Source organism: Paralichthys olivaceus, chromosome 12 (assembly GCF_024713975.1).
Source record: "Paralichthys olivaceus isolate ysfri-2021 chromosome 12, ASM2471397v2, whole genome shotgun sequence".
NCBI lineage: Eukaryota > Metazoa > Chordata > Actinopteri > Pleuronectiformes > Paralichthyidae > Paralichthys > Paralichthys olivaceus.
The window spans coordinates 14374204-14395336 of record NC_091104.1 but is presented as its reverse complement, the minus strand read 5'-3'; the positions used below and the strand labels follow the sequence as shown (position 1 = coordinate 14395336).

The following is a 21133-nucleotide window of genomic DNA, read 5'->3' as shown; positions in this document are numbered from 1 at the left end:
TCAAATCAGAAAAGTGAGGTGGAAGACAACACCCAACCCAGATACAGCCTGTTCAAACTGCTGCTGTCTGGAAACCCGATATCAGCTGCAGTTCCACCAGACATCAGAGCAGTTTTCTTGCCTCAGGCTGAAAAACTGAATTCATCCTCTACACTTCACCATGACAATCATCTATTTTTGTGACTTGATTATTAATTAATTTTCATTACTTGACTAGAGTAGCATAAAGGGACTATATCTGCAATTGTGTTATACAATGTTATATTGCATGATGATAATTAAATTAAATCTTGAAAAATGTTGTACATGATCCCGGCCTCAAATTTCCCTCTGACAACAAAACTTAATCAAAACCATGATACAACTCTAACTTTTCACAAAACAGAAAGAAATGCAGTGATGATGGCAGCAATTTTCATCACAAAACCTAGGATGTGGAAGATGCTATCAAGGTACTAAAAATCCTGCTTAACAAGTGACATCTCTGGCTGAATTCAACCAAGTAACAAACAGCTGGAGAAAGATGTGACTCTCATTGCTGTGAATTTTGGGGAAGAATCAGAATCAGTAAGTCATGCTTGGCAGCGGCTCCAGCCTCTGACACAAGCCTCTTTCACAGTCTCAACCTTTCTCCACATAAAACAAGGCTTTGTCCCTCTGTAACAAACAGCCAGGAAGGAACAGGAGGCGGGACACTCGTTCCATCCAGTGTGTGTGTCTGTGTGTGTACTCGTGTTGTTACTCCCAGTAACAGTCTTGTTGTGAGAAACCAGATTTTCCACTTTGGTGTGAGAATGATGTGTGCCAGAGGCTCAACATGGGCCAGTCTTATAACAGCCATCTGGAAGGATGGAACATACTGTGACACGACAAGATGATTACACAACACGGGTGAAGATAATTATTACAAACTGTGTAATGAGAGTTTTACTTTTGAAGTTTCTATTCTTGAATTCTTATTCAATACACTCACACTGTTACATATCTGTGATATTCAATGTATTTCAGGAGTTATTTGGTTTTGATTCTTTATTTAACATCTCCACCTGGGACAGCTGATTCCAGCTATGTTTAGCTTGAGTGAGCAATAAGCCTCACTGGTCCAACTCATTAAATGTTCTTCACTCATTGTGGTGACAGTGGACGGTCAGTGCAAGCAGACTGTAAGCAGGGATGGATCACTGAACAGACCTACAACTACAAAGAGACATAAAACAACTATGGCACTCAGTAGAGTCCACGGCCCTTTATGACACCACCTTTAAATTCACCAGAACCAGATTTTTATTTGGATCTGCTCATCAATACCGATCCACTAAACATGCTTGATTTGTTTCCTCAATACATGAATAGTTTTCTGAGAAATCAACAAAAACACACCATCTCGCAATGTTAAAGCAAGTGAACACATTTTTCTGGCTCAATTCCCTGATTCATATCCACACCAATATTTAATAGATTCTTTCTTGACCCAAACCCAATCCTTTCGTAGTTTTCGTAGTAATCTGTGCAGTAGTGATGTGTAATGCTGCTCACTAACAAACAGGCAAATTGCAACCATCATGTAAACTCAGTGGAGGTAATGAAACGAAACAACTACTCTAGACGTAAAGAACTCAAAGAGACAGTTTTACAAATCTCTGCACCTGTGTTCAATGTGCTCAAGATGATTTTTATGATGGGATTCTCCCCTTTTCCCTCTCCATCTGTTACACATAGGCTGAATGCCTGCATACTGCTCTACACACACACACACACACACACACACACACACACACACACACACACACACACACACACACACACACAGCTGGGGCTTCCCCCTTGTTTCTTCCATTAACAACAGATGTAAAAGACCAATTAGGTCGGTGAGTTTCCTGTGGGAGCTGCAGTACGGGCACCAAGAGGTTAATTATATCTGTTCACATTACAACTGGTCAGAGGAGCTCCTGGGCTGGGTTTAAACATGAAGGACGACTCATGGGCTGCGACTTTGGGCCCAGTGGAGACAATGTGCCTGTGAAGATGATTAACATAAATATAATTGAGCCAACATTCAACCTGTCACAGTAATTGAATTCATCTTGAATTCATCTTAAACAGTTTGGTGACGTACCATGGGATTAAAAAGGGGATTTATGCACTGACATTCATATGTGCATATATGAATGTAAAAGCACATACCTGTATGCACACGGATGATTTATGCAGGAAATCATTTGCATACTAATTTAAAACACATTTGTATGAATGAGTGCACTTCACAGCATCTGCACATGTACAACCATAGAAATTAATTCCTCTCTTCTTGCCTTGACTGGACAGAGTCGCCTCAGTGACATTTACAGCATCAGGAAACAAGCACAGACTAAAAATAATAGCATCTCTGTGGGATCCTCCTGACTTGTGTGATTTATTACCAATCACCCTCCCCCACAGGTAGACTGCAACGCTCTGCTGAACACATTCTGCGTTACCATGCAGAGTGGAAGGATCCGACTTTGTTCTGAAGTACATGATTCTCTTTGTGGCTCCTTCATGGTATTTTTACACATTCATAACATCCTGTTCAAGGACTCATACGGCCTGCAAGTCTCCTCTCCTGACCTTGTGATGGAATGTACACACATAGTGAACTTGAGGATACGCACACACATGCACGCACACACGCATGCACACACACACAGTTAAACATTGCTTATTTCTTTCATGTTTGACTGCCTGAAGCGTGAGTTGCGTACACAGACACACACACACACACACACACACACACACACACACACAGTCAGAATATATATTTAGCACAGGAACTTGCACACTCCAGCTTTACATGCCTGATTGTTTTAGTGGGTCATGGGATGAGACTGCATGAATGTGTGTTAGTGAAGGAAAAGAAAGACGAGAGCCAGAGAGTAAGAGAGAGAGAGAGGCAGAGAGAAAGAGAGAGAGAGGCAGAGAGAGAGAGAGAGAGAGACAAATGCTCAGTTCAACAACAAATGACATCTCCTGCACACTGGCTCACCATTATCTGATCTGCTCCTAGACTGTGAAGCTCTAAATTAAATATTTTTATAGAGTTGAAAACACAAAACTTTAAATTAAACAGTGTGCAAAAGTGTCTCAGAGTTCATTTGTCTGCAGAAGTTGAATTGGTATTGTCTGTGTGTTTGTATATCGACATTATTTGGTGGGAATATTACATGAGAGGTCTCCTGATGTTTAATTTGTGGAGCTGATTATTCAAAGGTCAAAAGAGAAAAATTTGTTGCAGCACTAAAACATTATACATGGGGGGTGTGCAATAGGACAATATACATCATGTGAGGACAGTGACATCTATTTTCTCATATTAATTCCCGACTGATTATCTTGTTGTGTTACAGATCACACAACATGAACACTGGAAGGAAATTTGCATGAAGAACAATAGAGTCATGGTTGGAACCACATGGACTTTGGTCTGTTATTATGGCGCAAGTGGCATCATTTCCAAACTGGCAGCAGAAGCAGCCACAGATCTGCTGGCTCCCACAGATAATAAACACACAGCTTGACTCTCCACTAGCACAATCTGCTGATTTAGACACCACAACACAGCACAGCAGGAGAATATGCTCCTGTGTCCTGCTCACAACAGCTACAGCCTGTACTGTATATGTTTAATGAATACACAGTGTCAATCAACCTCGGTGTTAACTATTAATGGCTCACTATTGTGCAGGATGAAAGAGAAAGTGCAAGGTGAAGCCTAATCAGGAGAAGGGGGTAAAAAGTGGGGCTGATAAGGAGCATGACTCGTGACCAAAGAAGCCAAGACACTGCTTCAAACAGTGCCGCTCAATATCTTGAGAAAAGAAAAATGCATAAGCTCACCTCAGGGCGTTCACTCAAGATCAAAGAGTGGGAGAGAGTTTGACTGGGGATGGGGGTGAAAAGTTACAGAGAGAGGGAAAGTAGAGCGACGCTGAAAGTATCAAGAACTGGAGAGTGGTGTGATGTGAGCTCTGACACAGCTAAAGGAAATCAATGTCAGCTCTTGAATGAATCAGCAGAAGTGGATGAGTTATCCCACTCTGATCGATATTTATTGTGCCGCTGCTCTGATACACGCTACAGACTGGGGGCAGAGAAACACATAATTTCCGAAACACTCCACTCGCTCACTGTTTCTACACTGACATTATTTGCAGTTTTATGTGAGTGGTGCAAATATCAGTGCAGGTCGGCTTGCCAGTGGGGTTTTATGAGCCATTGATGGGTACGGCGAAAGAATGGGGAAAGAAGGGAAAAGAGGGGAATAAAGAAAGTGAGACATTTTTTCTGGTAAATGTTCCATCTAATAATTCCAAAAATCTCTGTCTGTACGTCGAACACATATCTCGAAAACAATTCATCTTATCTCTCTTTACAGTGGGCATGTGTATTGTTAATGGCCCAAGGAAGTGAATTTTGAATAAACAAAATGACCAGCGCTCTGTAGCAGTGGCTGACGAGGATGTTGTAGATCGCGATAACAGCTCGTTTATGACAACAACCAAAACTGATTCTCCAGTTCAGGGTTATATACTGAGTCCAGCTTCACGAACTTTGAATAAACAGGTGAACAACTCTTTGTGCAGCAGCGTGGTGCAGCTTCAGGGTTCTGCTGAATGAGTTTAGCGGTCTGTCTTTACTTGCAGCAGCTAAATTCCTACAGGTCACTTTTACAGTTTCAGAAAAGAAGCTTCAATCAGCATTACCACAGGCCAAGCAAACAGCCCACTCCAAACAGGCAGGTTAAGAACGGCCACTGCACCTGTATTTTCAAGATGGGAAACAGCATCTCTACAGACGACCACAACACAAAAAATACTTTGGGTGGAGGGGGAAGATTTTGACCACGACAGGCCCACAATTAAAAAATAAATGAGAGAAAATAAAAGGCCCCATCATCAGAGTTTCAGTGTAGCTCCTAAGTTAAAGAAAACAGAAGTCAGCACAGTGCCTTCTTTGTCCTCCTCCTCTCTACCATCCTTTCTTGGCTCCTGTGGCTAGTAACGTGAGCGAGACTTACTTTAATCTTAATCCCTCAACACGTGCCATCATCAATCAGGGTTTGGATGCAGATAACTACAGATGCACTGCCAAGAAAGGGGAGTACACTGTATGGAGCCTTGTCACCTCTATTGTGAATCAAAATACCCCAAGGAAACATCAAACAAGCCTCTGTCTTTATTAATTTTCCCTCAATGCCATACATGTCCATCCCATCCATCTGCACGTCTCTTTTTGGTTGGAAAGATTATCTGATTAAATCAACATTTGGTTTTCATAATTAAATCTCCCTTCCTTCCTGCTGTCTTCCATCTACTCCCGCTCCTATCTTACCCCTGCCTCCTCTGAGATCTAGCTGCCATGTTTCGGTGCCATCGTGCTATAGCGGGTGTGAGGTGAGGGATGTGCCAGTGCGCATGTGGCTGCACAGCACTTGTGTGGAGCAGGAACATAAAGGTACACTTGCTCCATATCTGAGCAGACATCTTTATCTGAAAAGGTAAATGAGCGGATCACATGAGCGATTGCAGGGGGAATGGATTTGTAAGGATGGTGTTTGATCATCAGTGTTACAGTGCAGTGAGTGAGCCGGATTTACTTATTAACAGGTTTACTCACTAAAACATCAGGGGCTTCTGGTGCATTAAGAGCTAATGAATATGATATTGCATTAACTCCTGTTTTGGCTCTAATGGTGGTGTATGTCTGATCATCTCACATACTCTCTTCAAGACACTCAACCAGTCCAGTTGACCTGTTTTTTAGCAGTTGGATATACCATGACCCGGATGGGTGAGAATCTCCACAGATATATTTCCCCTGTAGACATTCTTTCACTATACTTTCAGAGATTTTAAAAGAAAGGTTCACAATTTAAACGTACAATATAAAACTGGAGCGGTTGGGGGTCACTCAATCAAAACAATAATAAAGGACCTAGTTAGATGACATTTTGAAGCAGAGTGGGATCATGGGAGTTGTTGGCTTCACCACAATCGCCAATGAAAATCTAACTGATGCAACTCAGCTGTAAATCATGTTCACGGATGAGGTCAGGTTTTATTGTCATTACGCAGCAGACAGCTATGAATTATTGTGATCAAGTGACTAATACAAACAGTGTAAGGAGTAAACAGCCAACTGGCTAACTGACTAGTTAGTTTGAGCAGAGATGGATAAAGCCACAGGTATAACGGTTAAGATGCAATTAAATGGCATCAAAAATGAAACGTCCCAATACCTTGAATAAAATTGGGTATTTCTCTATGTTTGAACATTGTTGGAAACACTATGGGTATTTTTCACTACACACTTTCATTGTATATCCTAAACATTAAAAAACCTATTTGAGAACACAACTTGAAGGTGCATCCAAGGACGCTCCTGCATCTGCCATGAGAGATTGCTTCCAAAAGGCATTGCTTTCAGGTTGTAAATAGAAGCAAGAAGAAATGTTCTCGGTTATTGTCAGTCTGATGTCATTAATTCATCCATCGATCCATTCATCCATTCATCCTTTATCTATACCATTTTTCCTTTAAGTGGCTGGAGTCATGATATCCTGACATTGGTAAATTCTGTTAAAAACAACATCAATCTCATTACCAGCAGCACAACACAAACTAATTCAATCAAATCTGCTGTCTCCTCCAGACCCAGCTGATTCACAATGTGATTTAACAGAGAAAAAAAGCTTCTCTACAGGATTCACTTCCCTCATCAGCCATAATCAGTGTGTGTGTGTGTGTGTGTGTAATGGGGCTAATTTTCAGTTAGCCTGAGCTAGCTGACCTCCTGAGGACAAAGCGTGCAGCCTGCAGTTTAGCTGACCTAGTCTCTGAACATTAGTGTGGTTGGGTGCTCCATAACACGGGCAATGGAAGAGAGGGAGAGAGGGAGAGGGGGAGAGGGAGAGAGGGAGAGGGGGAGAGGGGGGGAGAGATAGATAGAGAGAGAGAGAGAGAGAGAGAGAGAGAGAGAGAGGGAGGAATAAATGACATCATTGGCTTTTGCTTAGAGTGGATCTGGGTTCAGCTACACAACAGCAGCAGAGGAGTATGATGTCACTCTGGACTACAGGCCTAACACACAAACAAACACAAGCATGAATATTGGTCCTGTGTATGTGTGAATGTGAACACACTCCGACTGACACACACAAGTCAGCTTTAACTTCGACAACCACTAATACACAGGATCACCTAATTAAGCAATCTATTGGAACAACGAGGAAGACGGTGAAGTTAAAGTCTGTCTTGGATGTGTGTGCACACGTGTGTATAAGTGTACGTGTATGAAGTAAAGAGAGAAAGAGAAAGAGAGAGAGAGAGAGAGAGAGAGAGCATGAAGTGAGTGAATAATCCCTGGCAACAGCCCCTGAGCAACATGTCTTTTTGCATCAACTTGGACTCTGAGAAGGAACATGACATTGTGAAGGATTACATACAACCCTGTACAACTCACACACGTTCCCTCTGCTCACAGTCATGACATCTCGAGTGGAATCTAAAAAAGTAGAAAAGCTCAGGTCCTCAACCACTTGGTAAAAAATACCTGAAAATTAAAAGAAGGTCTTATACGCATGTTTTACTGCTTTGACACCAAACTCTCGTTACTTGTCACCAAACCACTGAGCTCTGAGGGCAACACGTTCAATGTTTCCCTTCATGAGATATCTACAGATACAGAGTACCGACCTGATAATGTACTTTAACAGCTGTATGCTACTACCCTATATGTTACTGAGGATTCCTGTCATTGTTGTGTGGTCTGGTTTTGCAGTCATAATGAAAAGAACACAAATAAATAAATCTAGGAATACACAACAATGAATTCCGTTAAATAGCTCAACTCATACTGTAACTGTCTCAGGATTTTCCAACATGAATTATTACCAAACTGCTAACATTTTAGCTAGTGTTGGCTAATGTTTCAAGAAAATCACTTTTTCGTCAACATTCTAAAAAGAGTATGTGGTAGTAATGATGTTTTGGAGCTCTGGGGAGATTAAATTCTGGGAAAAGAAAATGCAGTTTTATCTGGCTGAAGCTAATATACTTTAAAGATGTGGTATTGGATTATTACATAGATTTACATACTCGTCCATTTCCCATGCTGTATTTTCAGCAGTATCGGAGACATTTATGATGCTGTTATCTGCAAACCTCTCGTATATGCTGTACTGCAAAAGCCTTATCTGCCTTTAAACTATTTCCTCACAAGAGGTTGTATAACTTCTATTAATGTACACTGCTACACCTGTTTTAAAGGTCAATCCAACCAACCAACCTCAGGTGTAATCTCTGGCACCGTCAGTATTTAGCTCATCACATAGGAATACAACACGTGAGCAGAGAGGACGAACACTTTTCTTCTGCCTCTGTTAATCTGGGTCATCAGGAATCAGCACCTACATCTGTTACTCATTCCCGTTTCCTCACAAAGGATGACATCAAAAATAAAAACAGATATGCTGTTTGTAATTAGTCGTTGATGGACTTGATGCACCAGTGGAGATAGAGCAGTAATGCAGATATCATATCTCTCTTCACTGTACTGTATATTGTATTGTATACTGTATGAAATATTGCAGACATCTTTGAAGAGAAGAGAAGCTTTGGATGACCTATATCTCTACTGTACGCCTCTGTGCCTCCTTGTCTGCATCTCCTCCTTTGTGATTGCTACAAATTTAATGAGAGAGATCCACAAGGGATAAAAGCTTTTAACTGAATTCATCACATCAGTGATTCCAGTATCCATGGCAGGAGAAATTGCTCCGCAATTTCACATCCACAATTTGCTCTGTTAACAATGGTACTCCCTCATCCTATTGACTACTAGTGCTTACACAGCACAGTAAATTTTATTGATTTTTTCATTATCCATCAATGGCATTTAACATTAGTCTGTGCTTCAACTGTAATAGCTTAGGCTCACAAACCAGCAGCACACAGTCACTGCTGCTAAGTACACGTTGAAAAATGGTAAATGTTCAAGAGTTAGTGAACTGGTTGAGAGACACAAAACTTTTTAAACTCCCTCTGCTAAAGTAGTCTCTGTTGGAGACACAGGTTAGCGTGGAGATCGAACCCTGAAGTTATTAGGACAGCAGTGATGATTTCACTCAACTGGACAATGTAGAGCTTCATACTAGAGCCTGACCAATGTGGATACAGAGACAATATCAGGGAGTATTCTCTTATATTTAAGGGAAATTTGGGAATGATTCCTAAGATTTCGCTATCATAAAATTATAATCAAAAATGAATTGAGGCTTGATGTTTTACAGTTTAATCATAAACTGCATTTTAAACAACACCAACCAAATATATAGAAGCTGAATTAAGAAAATAAATGTAACTACGTACAATGTAAACATAAATATATCTTCTCAACATTGATTATTCTGTAAAACAAATGTTTTCATATGAGAAAACATAAACGCAGACACTGAAATGTCTGTGAAAGGCTAATATCGGCTAATATCATCAGGCAATCAATATATGGGTCAGTTCTACTTAATACATTTCAGAGAACCAACATCTAAAACTGAGATACAAGAGCACGTAGTTTTTAATTTTAAGTTCTTGTTTCTTGGAAATAAACTGCATGACACATCATATTGATGTGTCATGCAGTTTTTGCTCTTCCCTGAGTCACCCTCTCCCACCCATAACATCACCAGGCTGGAGTATGCTCTCTCCCTCTGCAGGCAAATAAGTTATAGGACAGCAGGCAGAACATGAGGAATAATGTGCTGTTCTGTGTCATTCAGCAAACCGATCGCAATCAAACAACAGGGGAGGAATATATTCATAACGTACCGCTCAGTAATCAGGGCAGAGCTGAGAGGAGAGGACTGTTTCTCATCTTCCCTCCTTCTTTGTTTAATAGCTCTCTTGGCTGTCGTGCACTGTTGACATTATTCTGGCACTGATTACACAAACTTCCTTTTAAATCTACAGTGGGTTTTTCCCTGTAAGTACCTTGAATATTAACATCATATCTTCTAAATCTACTGTTTAATCTGGACCAGATTAGGAGCAGCCAGATTTAAACAGTGAGGAAACATGTTGAAGTCATGCACAACAGCACAGAGGTTAAACCGAGAGCTGGAGCTGAAATAGCTCACATCTGCAACACAGACACACAAACACACCTCTGCCTGGTGTCAAGTTTATCCAGTCAGCTGATGACATGTCAAGTCCAGAGAAACAACATGCAGCTGTAGGAAGAGAGCAGGATGGGGGAGGAAGGATTAGTTAGTTTTACCGTTGCAGAACTGTAGCAGTGATGAGGTGTCATACAAGCTGCTGTAGCTGGAAAAGCCGTCCTCCATTCTCAACCTCTGCTCCGCTCCCTCTGTTATCCACCACTCCCTTGCTCTGTCTCTCTCTTTCTCTCTCTCTGCTGACTCCCCTCCGTTAGTTTATCGTTCACTTGGCGTCCGAGGCGCTCCCTCCATTCACTCTGCACGGGTCAGGCTCCCTGGGTGAGTCACCATGGCAACCCATTCACGATTATGTCATGTGAACATTCAACCCCTCTTCTTAAATCCTCCCCCCCCTCTCACAAAAAAGTCCTGAACTACAGCAGAAAAAAAACACTCCCTGCTGAAGAATGACTGCACCAGGAACACCAGGAACACCAGAGACACACGAGGAGTTAAGTGGCTGCTGGTTTTGAGAGAACTTGTCCTCTCCTCCCTCTGTTGTCCTCTTGTCTTCTTCAGCAGAGGCAGCTGGGTGTTGTTAGCTCTCTGAGATCATCAGCAGAAAAACAGCTTTAAGAGGGCTTGAGCTGAGAGCGCAGCCAGGGAGGCACTGGCATAGGCAGTTACTGTGTGTGTGTGAGCGCATGTGTTAGAGACTGTGTGTGTGTGTGAGTGAAAGATAATGCTCGGGACAGCCCAGCCTTCCCCTGTCACACAGTGTGGACAAGTCAGAGTACAGGGGGCTGGACCTGACGGGTGGATCCTCCTACTTTTGGTTGGTGAGAGGAGAGGATGCAAACAAATAAAGGAAACTAAACCAATAGTTAATTACTAAATGACTGTAAAATGACATATCCTTACAGCTATGTTTTCTTTTGAAATAGCATAGACTCTGCTACAGACAAGCCTGGCATCCACACCACTCCAGGGTTTTAGAGACACTAAAACAGAGACGTTTGGAAACAGAGCAATTTGAAAACTGCAGGACTACCTCTTAGTCTGGTCGGACAGAACCTGAGATGTTTGTAAACACAGACCCAACATAAGAAAAAAAGCAGAATTATCCTCAGCTACCAGTGCAGAACACAACATGGACAGTTCGCACATTGTTAGGACACTTCCTTTTAAAAAAAACATAACCCTAACCTTAACCGTTCATATCTAACCGTATCCTAACCACAATTCATGTCTAAGCCTTAAACTTGACCAGGAGTTTAGAAATGATGTTTTACCAGGACTTGGTTGCCATGAGGACATCTGATCCTGACAAGGTCAATGTTTATCCTGGAAAAGAATCTCAAGTGGTAACAAAAACGAGCAAAAACACACAGAGTTGTGGTGGTATGGAGTCACACGGGGACACCCCGCAGCTGACTAATGTCGCATCTTTCCCTGCAGCCGCCACCAAACATGTTGGGAGTGAACACTGCCAGAGGATCTCTACTGTGTCGAAACATGATTATGATTCTGTCCTCTGTCTGTCTTATCTGGCCCGCTGCAGACTGCACAGACACAGAGGGATCCTTAAAACAAGGACAAGAGGGGGAGAGAGTGAAGGGGCCAAGGGATTGATGAAAAGAGAGAAATAAAAATGGGATAGAGGGGGAGGGGATGGAGGAGAGACAGAAAGAAGGAGAGAGTGCTTGAGGAGGGTGTGTGGGGGTGTGGAGGGAGAAGGACCAAATTAAAAAGTGAGCAGGGTGGGAGTTTAGTGAGGGGAAAATGGGGGGCATCCCACATAATAAAAGCGGGAAATGGGAGCTTCTAAATTCTGGCTGGGGTTTTGAACATATGTGTGTGTGTGTGTGGGGGGGGGGGTCTTTACATTATTTATAATTCAAGCTCGCAGGGTAAAATAATAAGGCAGAATCTGTGGCCTATATTCATGTCGGAAACACTCCCCCTTCCTTCCTAGATCACAAGACGGAGCTGAGAAAATTACACAAAGGCAAGGATGCTCTAAAGGAAGCAGAGGGAGAGAAAACGAAAGGATTCATTTGATTCTCTCACTGTTGGCCCAGCGGTGGTAACATAATCTGTCCATGTGAAGCTCCTTCTATTCAAGTATCTGTCAGAATATCTACAACCGTTTTTTAGATCTGACCTTTAACAGAAGGATGAAAGTGACACGTCAGAGCTCCTTTTTCTTGAAAGATGGGTAAAGCCTTGATCAGTTTATGGTTCATGGCCTTGGTGCTGCTGACCTCACAGCTGCAGCCCTCTCGCTCTCCCTCAGGAAAACACTGCTCTCTGTTTCACTTATTACACAATAACATCAAGCCTCCAACTGATCTGCAGAGTATGTGAGCAGACAGGATTATGTGAAAAAACAAGGTGCTTATTGTGACGCAGCATAATGTCCGTGTTGCATTCGCACACTGCAATGCTTGTTTATTGAAATCATAAGGATATTACAATTGCACAACTCAGAAAGTAAGATTGTGGGTTGACCTTTTCACCGTTTGTACACATCGCTCTTTGTTTACATCTACAGTTAATATTCTTAGAATGTGTACAAATGTCGCATGGTATTTAGATTTACATGCAATCAGACCTCTGATGCTAAACCCCAAAACAACCACAACATCCAGTGTTTTCATTTATGTACAGAGAGGAAATTCATGCAGCTTCTGTCTCAGAGTGCAAGATAAACACAATGTAAACATCCTTTGTGTTTTGTTCTGACGCCTGCAGTCACGGGGTTGTTTTGTCTAAAAAATTCAGATTACTGTAAATCTCAGATTTGGCATCTAGATTAGGGACAGGTCTGTTTTTGTGTGTGTCTGTCTCTGTGCATTTATGCTCACGTGAGAAGAGGCAGCTAAAACTGGGGTATGTTCCCACCACGATCCACCCCCATGGGTCTCTAAACCCCACCTACTACCCAGAGGGTGGCAGGTGGTGGGACGCTGCTGCTGCTGCTCTACCCCTCCTCGATCCACACCTCCCCATTGTTCCCCCTTCCAGCACCCCGCAGGGAATCCAGAGGGTGCACGGACACACACTCTGGCATTTCCAAAAGAGGCATTTAGGGGAAAACAAAAAGTAAATAGTGAAAGAAATGTAAAGGGGAATTTAAGCAAATGGGGTGCTCTGATAGCCAGATATTTGTGTCTAACATGCAGGGCCATAGCACATGGTTAGCTACAGTATCTCACCATATAACAGCTGGCAGGGCTTCAGTGTCTTACTCAAGATCCCTTGAACATGACTCTTTCTTTTCTCACCTGCTGCCATACAGCTTTTGTTCTTTGGAGGTTGAATTCAAACTGAGTGGGTTGTTCACTTCCTTTTTTTCCTGTTTCAGACAGAAACTGCTGACATTGGTTTTATCCACAGATGATCAGTCAGTCTGTCAGTGGCCAGGATTATACAAAATCTAATCCAGAGCTAAGGAGGAAACAGGGTCAATCCTCTGTATGATCCAGCCACCATCTGTGTGCCTGCCCTGGTTATTGGGCTGCTTTGTGCTTTACACCGAATTAACCCAACCTGGAGTTGAATAATTCATATGAACTGTGAATTCAGACAAAGCCCAGGGACTTGTAATAATTTATACTCAGTCACTCTGGTCAGGCTGTACACAGATCCTAATCACAATGTTTTATGCTGCTGTAAAAAGGTTTGCACCAACTGGTTAAACATTACAATATAGTAGCACCACTACATTAGCTTTATCTAATAAGATTTACAAGGGCCTCTTAGCTGTCCTCATCATGATGCGGGAAAATAAGTTAAGGCACAATTTATTTTTCACTGGAGTGACTTCAAAAATGAGAGTTGAATGTGTTAAATCTAAAATGTAAATGCATCAGCAGGTTGCAAAGGTCACACAGTATGAGTCAGTGCCAAAGCAAAGTGTGTGAGCCAACAGGAACAAGAGAGCAGAAAGTATGACGAAGAAATTTGCTTTTGAAAATACCTGCAAAATTTTTTTGTGTTTAAACATGCTAAGATGGAAATACTGAACACGATACCTGCTAGTTCTCAGCAAGTCAGTGTCATTTTTACCATGTTAGCATGCTAATGATAGCCTTTCGCTCAGAACAGAGTACAGACCAGAGACTGTATATGGTGGACGCCATGACAACTAACCGAAAAGTGAAGCCAAAGTGTCCTTCTTCATGTTAGTGGATGGAACATCGGCCAAATTAAAAAGTCAAAGTGCAGGTTAAATAAAAATGTCTCAAACATGGTTGCTTTTTTTTTTAGGTAATTTTGTTTTTAATTAGTTATTTGATTTTATTAAAAATGAGAACAAACATGATTGACAGTGGAGAGTGACTCACGATTGGTTGAGCATGTGTATAGGTGGGATCTCTCTACTGCGGCTCCATCCCTGATCGCTACTGTGCAGATTCTGGCACCAAATGTGCAAGATGGCGGCGTTCATATCCAGGATATTTTCACTTCATTTTCTGGATAGTGGGAGGAAGTGGAGACATGTCGTCCATCTTTACATACAGTACAGAGCAAAGAGAACGGTGTCGATAATCTTAGTAGTCACTCAACAGACTAACCTTCACTAAATTTAAATGTTACTTCTCAGCACCCTATTTCCTCCATTTATGTGTGTGTGTGTGTACTGTGTGGATAAATAGTTTACCCAGCAAGATCAACTTGAATCCATAAAGTCATTTTCCTCATCATGAATTATGTGGTGGAAATGTGACCTAGTTTCCCTGAGCAGAGTGATAACAGATTACTCACAGCACTGCAGAGAAGCACACAGGCTGCATCAGGCAGGATATGAAGACTCTCATAGCCACATCATAAAACCTGCATTCAACCCCACAACATGGCACCTGCTGTACTCTAGTAAAACATCTACCAAAGCTAAAATTAAAGTAAGTAAAAACTCAACTATTATTTCACTTTCAACAAGAATATAATGTCTTGACTTTATATATTTATTATAATATATTTAATATATTATAATGTATTTATATTATTAAGGAAGAGGGGTACTTCATTTGAACATGCATTTAAACCCTTTATACGAACTGAACTCAAAGAAAAGTATTGATGAAAGTTTCTCAGCCTAACACTGAATGAATTGATGTGAGCTAGCTTGCTAACTCGCTGTGAAACTGGCTGGCCGCTGTAGACGGCCACAGTTTAAGATGGTGTGACTGTACATGTGCTGCTGTTCAGAGGATTTCTGCTGATTTAACACACTGAACAACAACAACAACAACCGACCGCTGGTGAAATAAAGCAGCTGTTACCTGAGTCACGCTTCAGCTGATTCCGCTTCCGGTTCGGTTTGTTGACAAAACCCAAGAACCACCGAGGTGAGTGAAGATGTGTTAGTGATGACAGGAGCACTCACTCCACACGCCGCCCACTCACCAGCACTGGCTCAGGTCAGAAACCCACCTCGTTTTTAAATACACTATCTTCGTTAATACATTTAAAACGTTTAATTTTACATTACTTAAGGTCAAGCAACGGCATGGGCAGGGTTAAAGGAGCTAAATGCTAACGTCATCATGCTAACATCCATTAGATTTGCAGATGTCAATGTGGTATTGATGAAAAGTAACCAGGTGATTCATTGAATCTTTTACAGCTGTGTCAAAATAAACATGTCTTCATTCGAAAGAAAACATAAATGCACCAAATTTCACTTTCATTCATACAATTATTCTCATTAACCATCCACGGCTACAAATGTTAATGTTCATATTGATTGCAAATGTGTAAATGTTCCTGTGTCATCTGCTATTTTATTCTATTGTTTTCTATTCTATTCTATCTGCTGCATCAATATCTACTTTTAAAAATGAATATTTCGGTCAAAGTGTCCAACACAAGTATAGATGACTAAAATATAGATTTTATAGCATTTGTATAATGTGAAATCGCACAGAAACAAGTCCTCAGGATAAAAGCAAATGGCAACGTCATACTGCAGTGAGCCACACATGCTGCAGCAAAGCCAGAAAATGATTTTACGAGTCAGGAAAACTGGGTCATCACTTGTGTTTTTAGTGCAGTCCTTCTGGTCATGGTGTCTCATAGCTCTGTGCATGTGGAGATCCACAGCCAGTTTGTCTTGTAATATTTACAACTGCTCTCATTCACCTACATTTCGAGACAGAGGGAATAATGGGATGTATTATGGGTGTTTTATGGTTGTCACTGTAAGATTATTATTATTAAATGACAACACATTTTAAGGTTTTAACAGAAATATTCTGTCACTAGATCCGATTTTCTTATCAATAATGACACTCCATGGGAAGACTGGAGCTAAAAATTGCCCCATCAGCACACTGAATTAAAACAGCAAACAGCATGCTTATCGGATTCAAGTTGAGTGATAGTAAAAGTGTTTGGTGGCTCAGGCTCAAAACACAACAAATCCTATCTCCTGTTAAGTCTCTGTGGATGTTGAGTCAAAGGCAGACATTTTGGGAGAGACAGTGAAGGCACATGAACGTAGAAGTGGAGAATCTGCTTTTGGTCTGTAAATAGCTCATAATCCTGAGGCTGGAGAGCAGCGTTACATGTCCTACTCCAGCTCTTTGACCCCGTGTCTGATGATATATATATCACAGGCCAGAGAGCACTGAAGTGATTATAGATCACCATTTCTGAAATGATATTGTCTTAAGTTTGGTTAAATGTTACAATAAGCAGATTAAGGTTTGCTGCTCTAAAATCATATTAGCAATCCTCAAAATTTGACCGACAACTTAACTCAGTAGATTTGCAAGGTTTGTGATTCATACCACAACAGTTTGGCTCTGCTGTATGGCTGTAACTCTTTATTTGAAATTCAAACATTGTTTCATGTTTGGACTGTTGACTGTTTGAATTTGAAGGTTTTAGATGTTGCTGAGTAATTGAATCCATATGATGTATCATATTTTGTCAAATAGATGATGTACATACAATGGTCTGCTGTGAAATGTAGCTGAGTAGAAGTTTGCTATAAAATGGAAATATTCAAGTAAAGTACAAGTAGGCCAAGATGTGAACTTTGTACTGCAACTACATTTCATCACTGGTTCAGAGTCATGGACAGCTCCAAGGTCAATTAACACAGGCTTAATCAATGCTTTTGTGATAAGTCAGTAAGTCGTAACACACAGCCTAGTCTTTTAAATTAATTCATCTACCAAATGAGAACCTCTAAAATGATGAAAACTAAGTCATGATGTAAAATTATGATCAGCCCCCAGTTTGTATAGAATATATGACCCAGCGTTAAAGAATATTCTTCCAGAAACAACTCTCTTATTTCAAACAGCTTTTGAGACATAAAGTGCACTTCAGGGATGAAAGGCTCACAATTATTAACCATAAAAACGCCTCAGTCTTTGTTGAGATTGCACAGTTCATCCCTTATTGAGCCTCTGTCTAGAGTCAAGTCGAATAAGTCTTATTTATGTAGCCTGAAATCACAAATCACACATTCACCCCAGTGGGCTTTAACATTTGTACAGTATACAACACTCTCTGTTTGGATTAGGAACAACTCCTATAATCCTTCATTCAACACGGAGTAAAAGGGAAAACATTGCAAAAAAAAAAAGCCAGAAAAGGAAGGAGAGAGTGGGCAGACATGCAAAATAGACATTGCCCATGTGTGGAGAACAGGATTAGATTTTCAGTGAGCAGACAGGCCAACACTTTGAGAGCTCTGACACGATCAAATAAGCAGTCAGACAAGTGGGGGAAAAAGCAGATGGTCTCATCGAGAGTTTTATTTTGCACAAAAATCCAACGTTCATAACATCATGAATATTCAGACTTCATTCCTCCTGTGTCGAACGTTGGTGCCTCTTCCCACCTCTGTCCCCGTTGCCATTAGCTAATGATGCCATAGAAGTGCAGAATACGGGTTATAAACCACAGACTTCTCTGCGTCTAATCTATATGTTAATGAGGCATAACGTGGACACAGGTAGAACCGTCATTGGTGTGAGTCTATGGAAATCTACTAATGTGGCTGCTGTTGGTCATTTAAAAGCAGCAAACACAACCTCGCAGGTCAGTGGGAGACAGTGTAATTCCTCAACCTCCTCCGACTGCAGAAATGATCCATTTATCCAAAGGACGGCAATCCACATGCAATGCACACTGTGCATCCCGGAGTGAGCTGTGTGTTCTCTCAAGCGACAACAACGTTAATCACATCTGACTTGGCTGTTGAAACATCCATGTTCACCCTTCCCCCCATTTCCTGAACCTGAGCAACCAAGAACTCTGCTATTTCTCGTACGGGCCTACACACACGCACAGACACAAGATGTGCACTGAGGTCTGCACATTGCCTTGAAAATCTTCCAGAGGGGCTGAGTACAAATGTCCAAGTTAGTTGCTTTGGTCATTTTTTGGCACTTTTCCTGTCAGCCCCCTAGTAGAATATCTGAAAAAATTGACAGAGTGATATGTCAGAATATAGCAGGACAATTCCCAGATAATTCCCAGGATAAGGTAAAATAAGGTAAAATAAGATATGATAAGATAAGATGTACCTTAACACCTTTCATGCAACATGCCTGAAATGAACAATCCTCTGCTGTGTTACTCATTTGTAACAGTCAAACTCTGAAAAATGCCCGTACCCAAATTTCCATGACATTTTACATTCACGCTGCATTTTCCTTTATTCCTAACTCATAATTTCTCCTGCATCAAACAACTTTTCTTCTCTCTTTTCTCTCCTGCACCTTTCAAAGTCAAACGGCTCAGTCTTTCAATCGATGCTCTAAAATAAACTCAGCGGAGGAAATCTGCCGCCTGCTGCTGCAGTTTACTCTGCTGCAGACAGTCTAGTGTGGCAGCCAGGCCCCATGTATGTCTTAAATACACACACACACACAACTGCGGGTGACTGTGGGGAAGCATGTTTGACCAATGACCCATTTCCAGACTGTTTGATAATGAGAGCAGCAGGTTCAACATCAGCACAGCCACTTGTCCCCCGGGCACAGATGGAAAGCTGACGTCAGCCGGCCATGACACTGTCTTAATCTCTCATCTGCATCTCTGTACACACACACACACACACATGGATGCTGATGGTTTTTCACCTTTAGACTTATTGGCTTCCATTGATGCTTCTGTAAGTCTCAGTTATATGATTCAGATCTGCTGCTTTTCATTTCTCACCAAACTGATCTCCTTGGATTTGGCCACCACCCCACATCTCTCCTCTTCATCCTCCCTTCCCTCTCTGTCTCTTTTTCATTTCCCACTCACTTCTCCTTTTTGGCACTTTATTAGATTATCTCTGTCTGTATATCCAGCCTCGTTTACATCATTTTACATTTTGCTACTGAAGTTTCCACCTTTCATAAAATGCGCTAATACTGTCCTCTAGAGGGCATTTGTTGAACTGCAATATTTTATTTTGTCTTGCTCAAAAGTCAGTGCTTATCACAATAAAAGTCCACTCTTAGAAACTAAATTGTAACCCTGACTATCAGGACCCAGCTATATCCTGTCACAGCACACATTGATTTCCCATGGATACTATACTCACAGTAACAATCCTCCAAAAGCATCCAATGAGGTTAAATGGCAAGTAAAATATATGTGTGAATAAAAATAATGGGGCATCTTCTCATTGAAAATATTGCACAAGACTTCTGCAATTACCCCACTGGTGCATTTGTGCAGCCATGAAATTGCAACCTTGCTCTTGAATGTTCTACTCAACAAGTAGACAAAAACAAAAACATTAAACATGATATCAAACTGTATGAAAGAAAACTACTTTCACTCTGCAAAGGGGGATCTTCAAGTTAACAATTTTGCTGAATCAGCTAATGATGGAAATGAGGAAAGAACACACAGAGTTACAGTATTTTCAGTGTATCCATTAAAGAATCAATGATTCAGCTTCTAACAAATTTGATGTAATTTCCTTGCAACGCATTAGAAACTGACATGTCATGAGAATGGAGGTGCATCAGACGGTTAGCTGCCTAACAAATGCATCTTGGTGGTCGTTGCCAAGGTTCTAATTCTTCTGCGTCATGTTTAATTAAACTGAAGAGGGAATCATGCACGGATTGAGTCTGAGAGGAAACAGGAAAAAAGAATGGATGAAGGACAGGTGAGAAGAGTGTGAGTAGGCAGAGAGAAAAGAATGAAAGAGAATTAAACATGAGGGAAGGAACACGACAAGGGGAAGGTTTCTATTTATAACTGATTGTGTCTGTTGGTCTGTCAGCCGGGTGGTGTTAATGCTTCAGCTCCTCTGTCAGCTTGACTGCACATGAGGGAAATAAATGACCCTCTACTTAATGCTTTACGGTCACACACACTGTTAACATCCTTCTCACAGGAACAGTGGGAGAAGATGTAAGCTACAACTTGATTTAAATTGTATACGTCCTGGCCGTCCTTCTTTTTCATCCTCTACATATCTCCTGTTTAAAACATCCACAAAGTCGTTCTGCATTATTTTGATGAAACCTCGGGGGAATCGCTACAAGTTTCCATATAAGGGCCCAAACTGAACTGACTCCTCTTTGCAGCTGAATACTTGCTGGGTGAGGTGTCCCAGTGGAGGGATTCAGTCTAAAACAGGATGGACTGACAAAGACCCCCACCCTGACAGAAAAAACACATACGTGCACACACACACACATACATACTGTGTGCAGACCTGGAAATCCAAACAATTTACAGACACGCATGCACATATGCACTTCATATATCTCTTTTGAAAATGCACATGTGCAGGAGCCTTGCGGCCTCTCTGTTTAGTCTTACCCATTGGTAGCCCCTCACAGTCGGACATGGCCACAGAGAGACGAGAGGATCAGGACAGTGTCTTCTTCTCTTGTCTGCTGAGTCTCTGCCGCCTGTTGCCTCAATGTCTGTGTCGTTTATGTTTCTCTGGTGAGTTCTTGGCTGTTT

The 21133-nt window shown here is 41.4% G+C and overlaps 1 protein-coding gene across 11 annotated transcripts in view; it reads right to left on the bottom strand.

Moving 5' to 3' along the window:
- Nucleotides 1-21133, bottom strand: part of eml1 (EMAP like 1) — a 47619-nt gene extending 26486 nt beyond the window's left edge. For 2 of the 11 annotated variants that reach the window (XM_069536044.1, XM_069536050.1), the window contains exon 1: nt 10309-10928. In XM_069536044.1, the coding sequence (XP_069392145.1) occupies nt 10309-10375 (67 nt within the window). In that variant the 5' untranslated portion in view covers nt 10376-10928. Of the gene's footprint in view, nt 1-10308; nt 10929-20986 lie in introns of those variants that run through there. The other 9 variants (XM_020085192.2, XM_069536051.1, XM_069536045.1 and 6 more) reach the window with 6 other exon arrangements.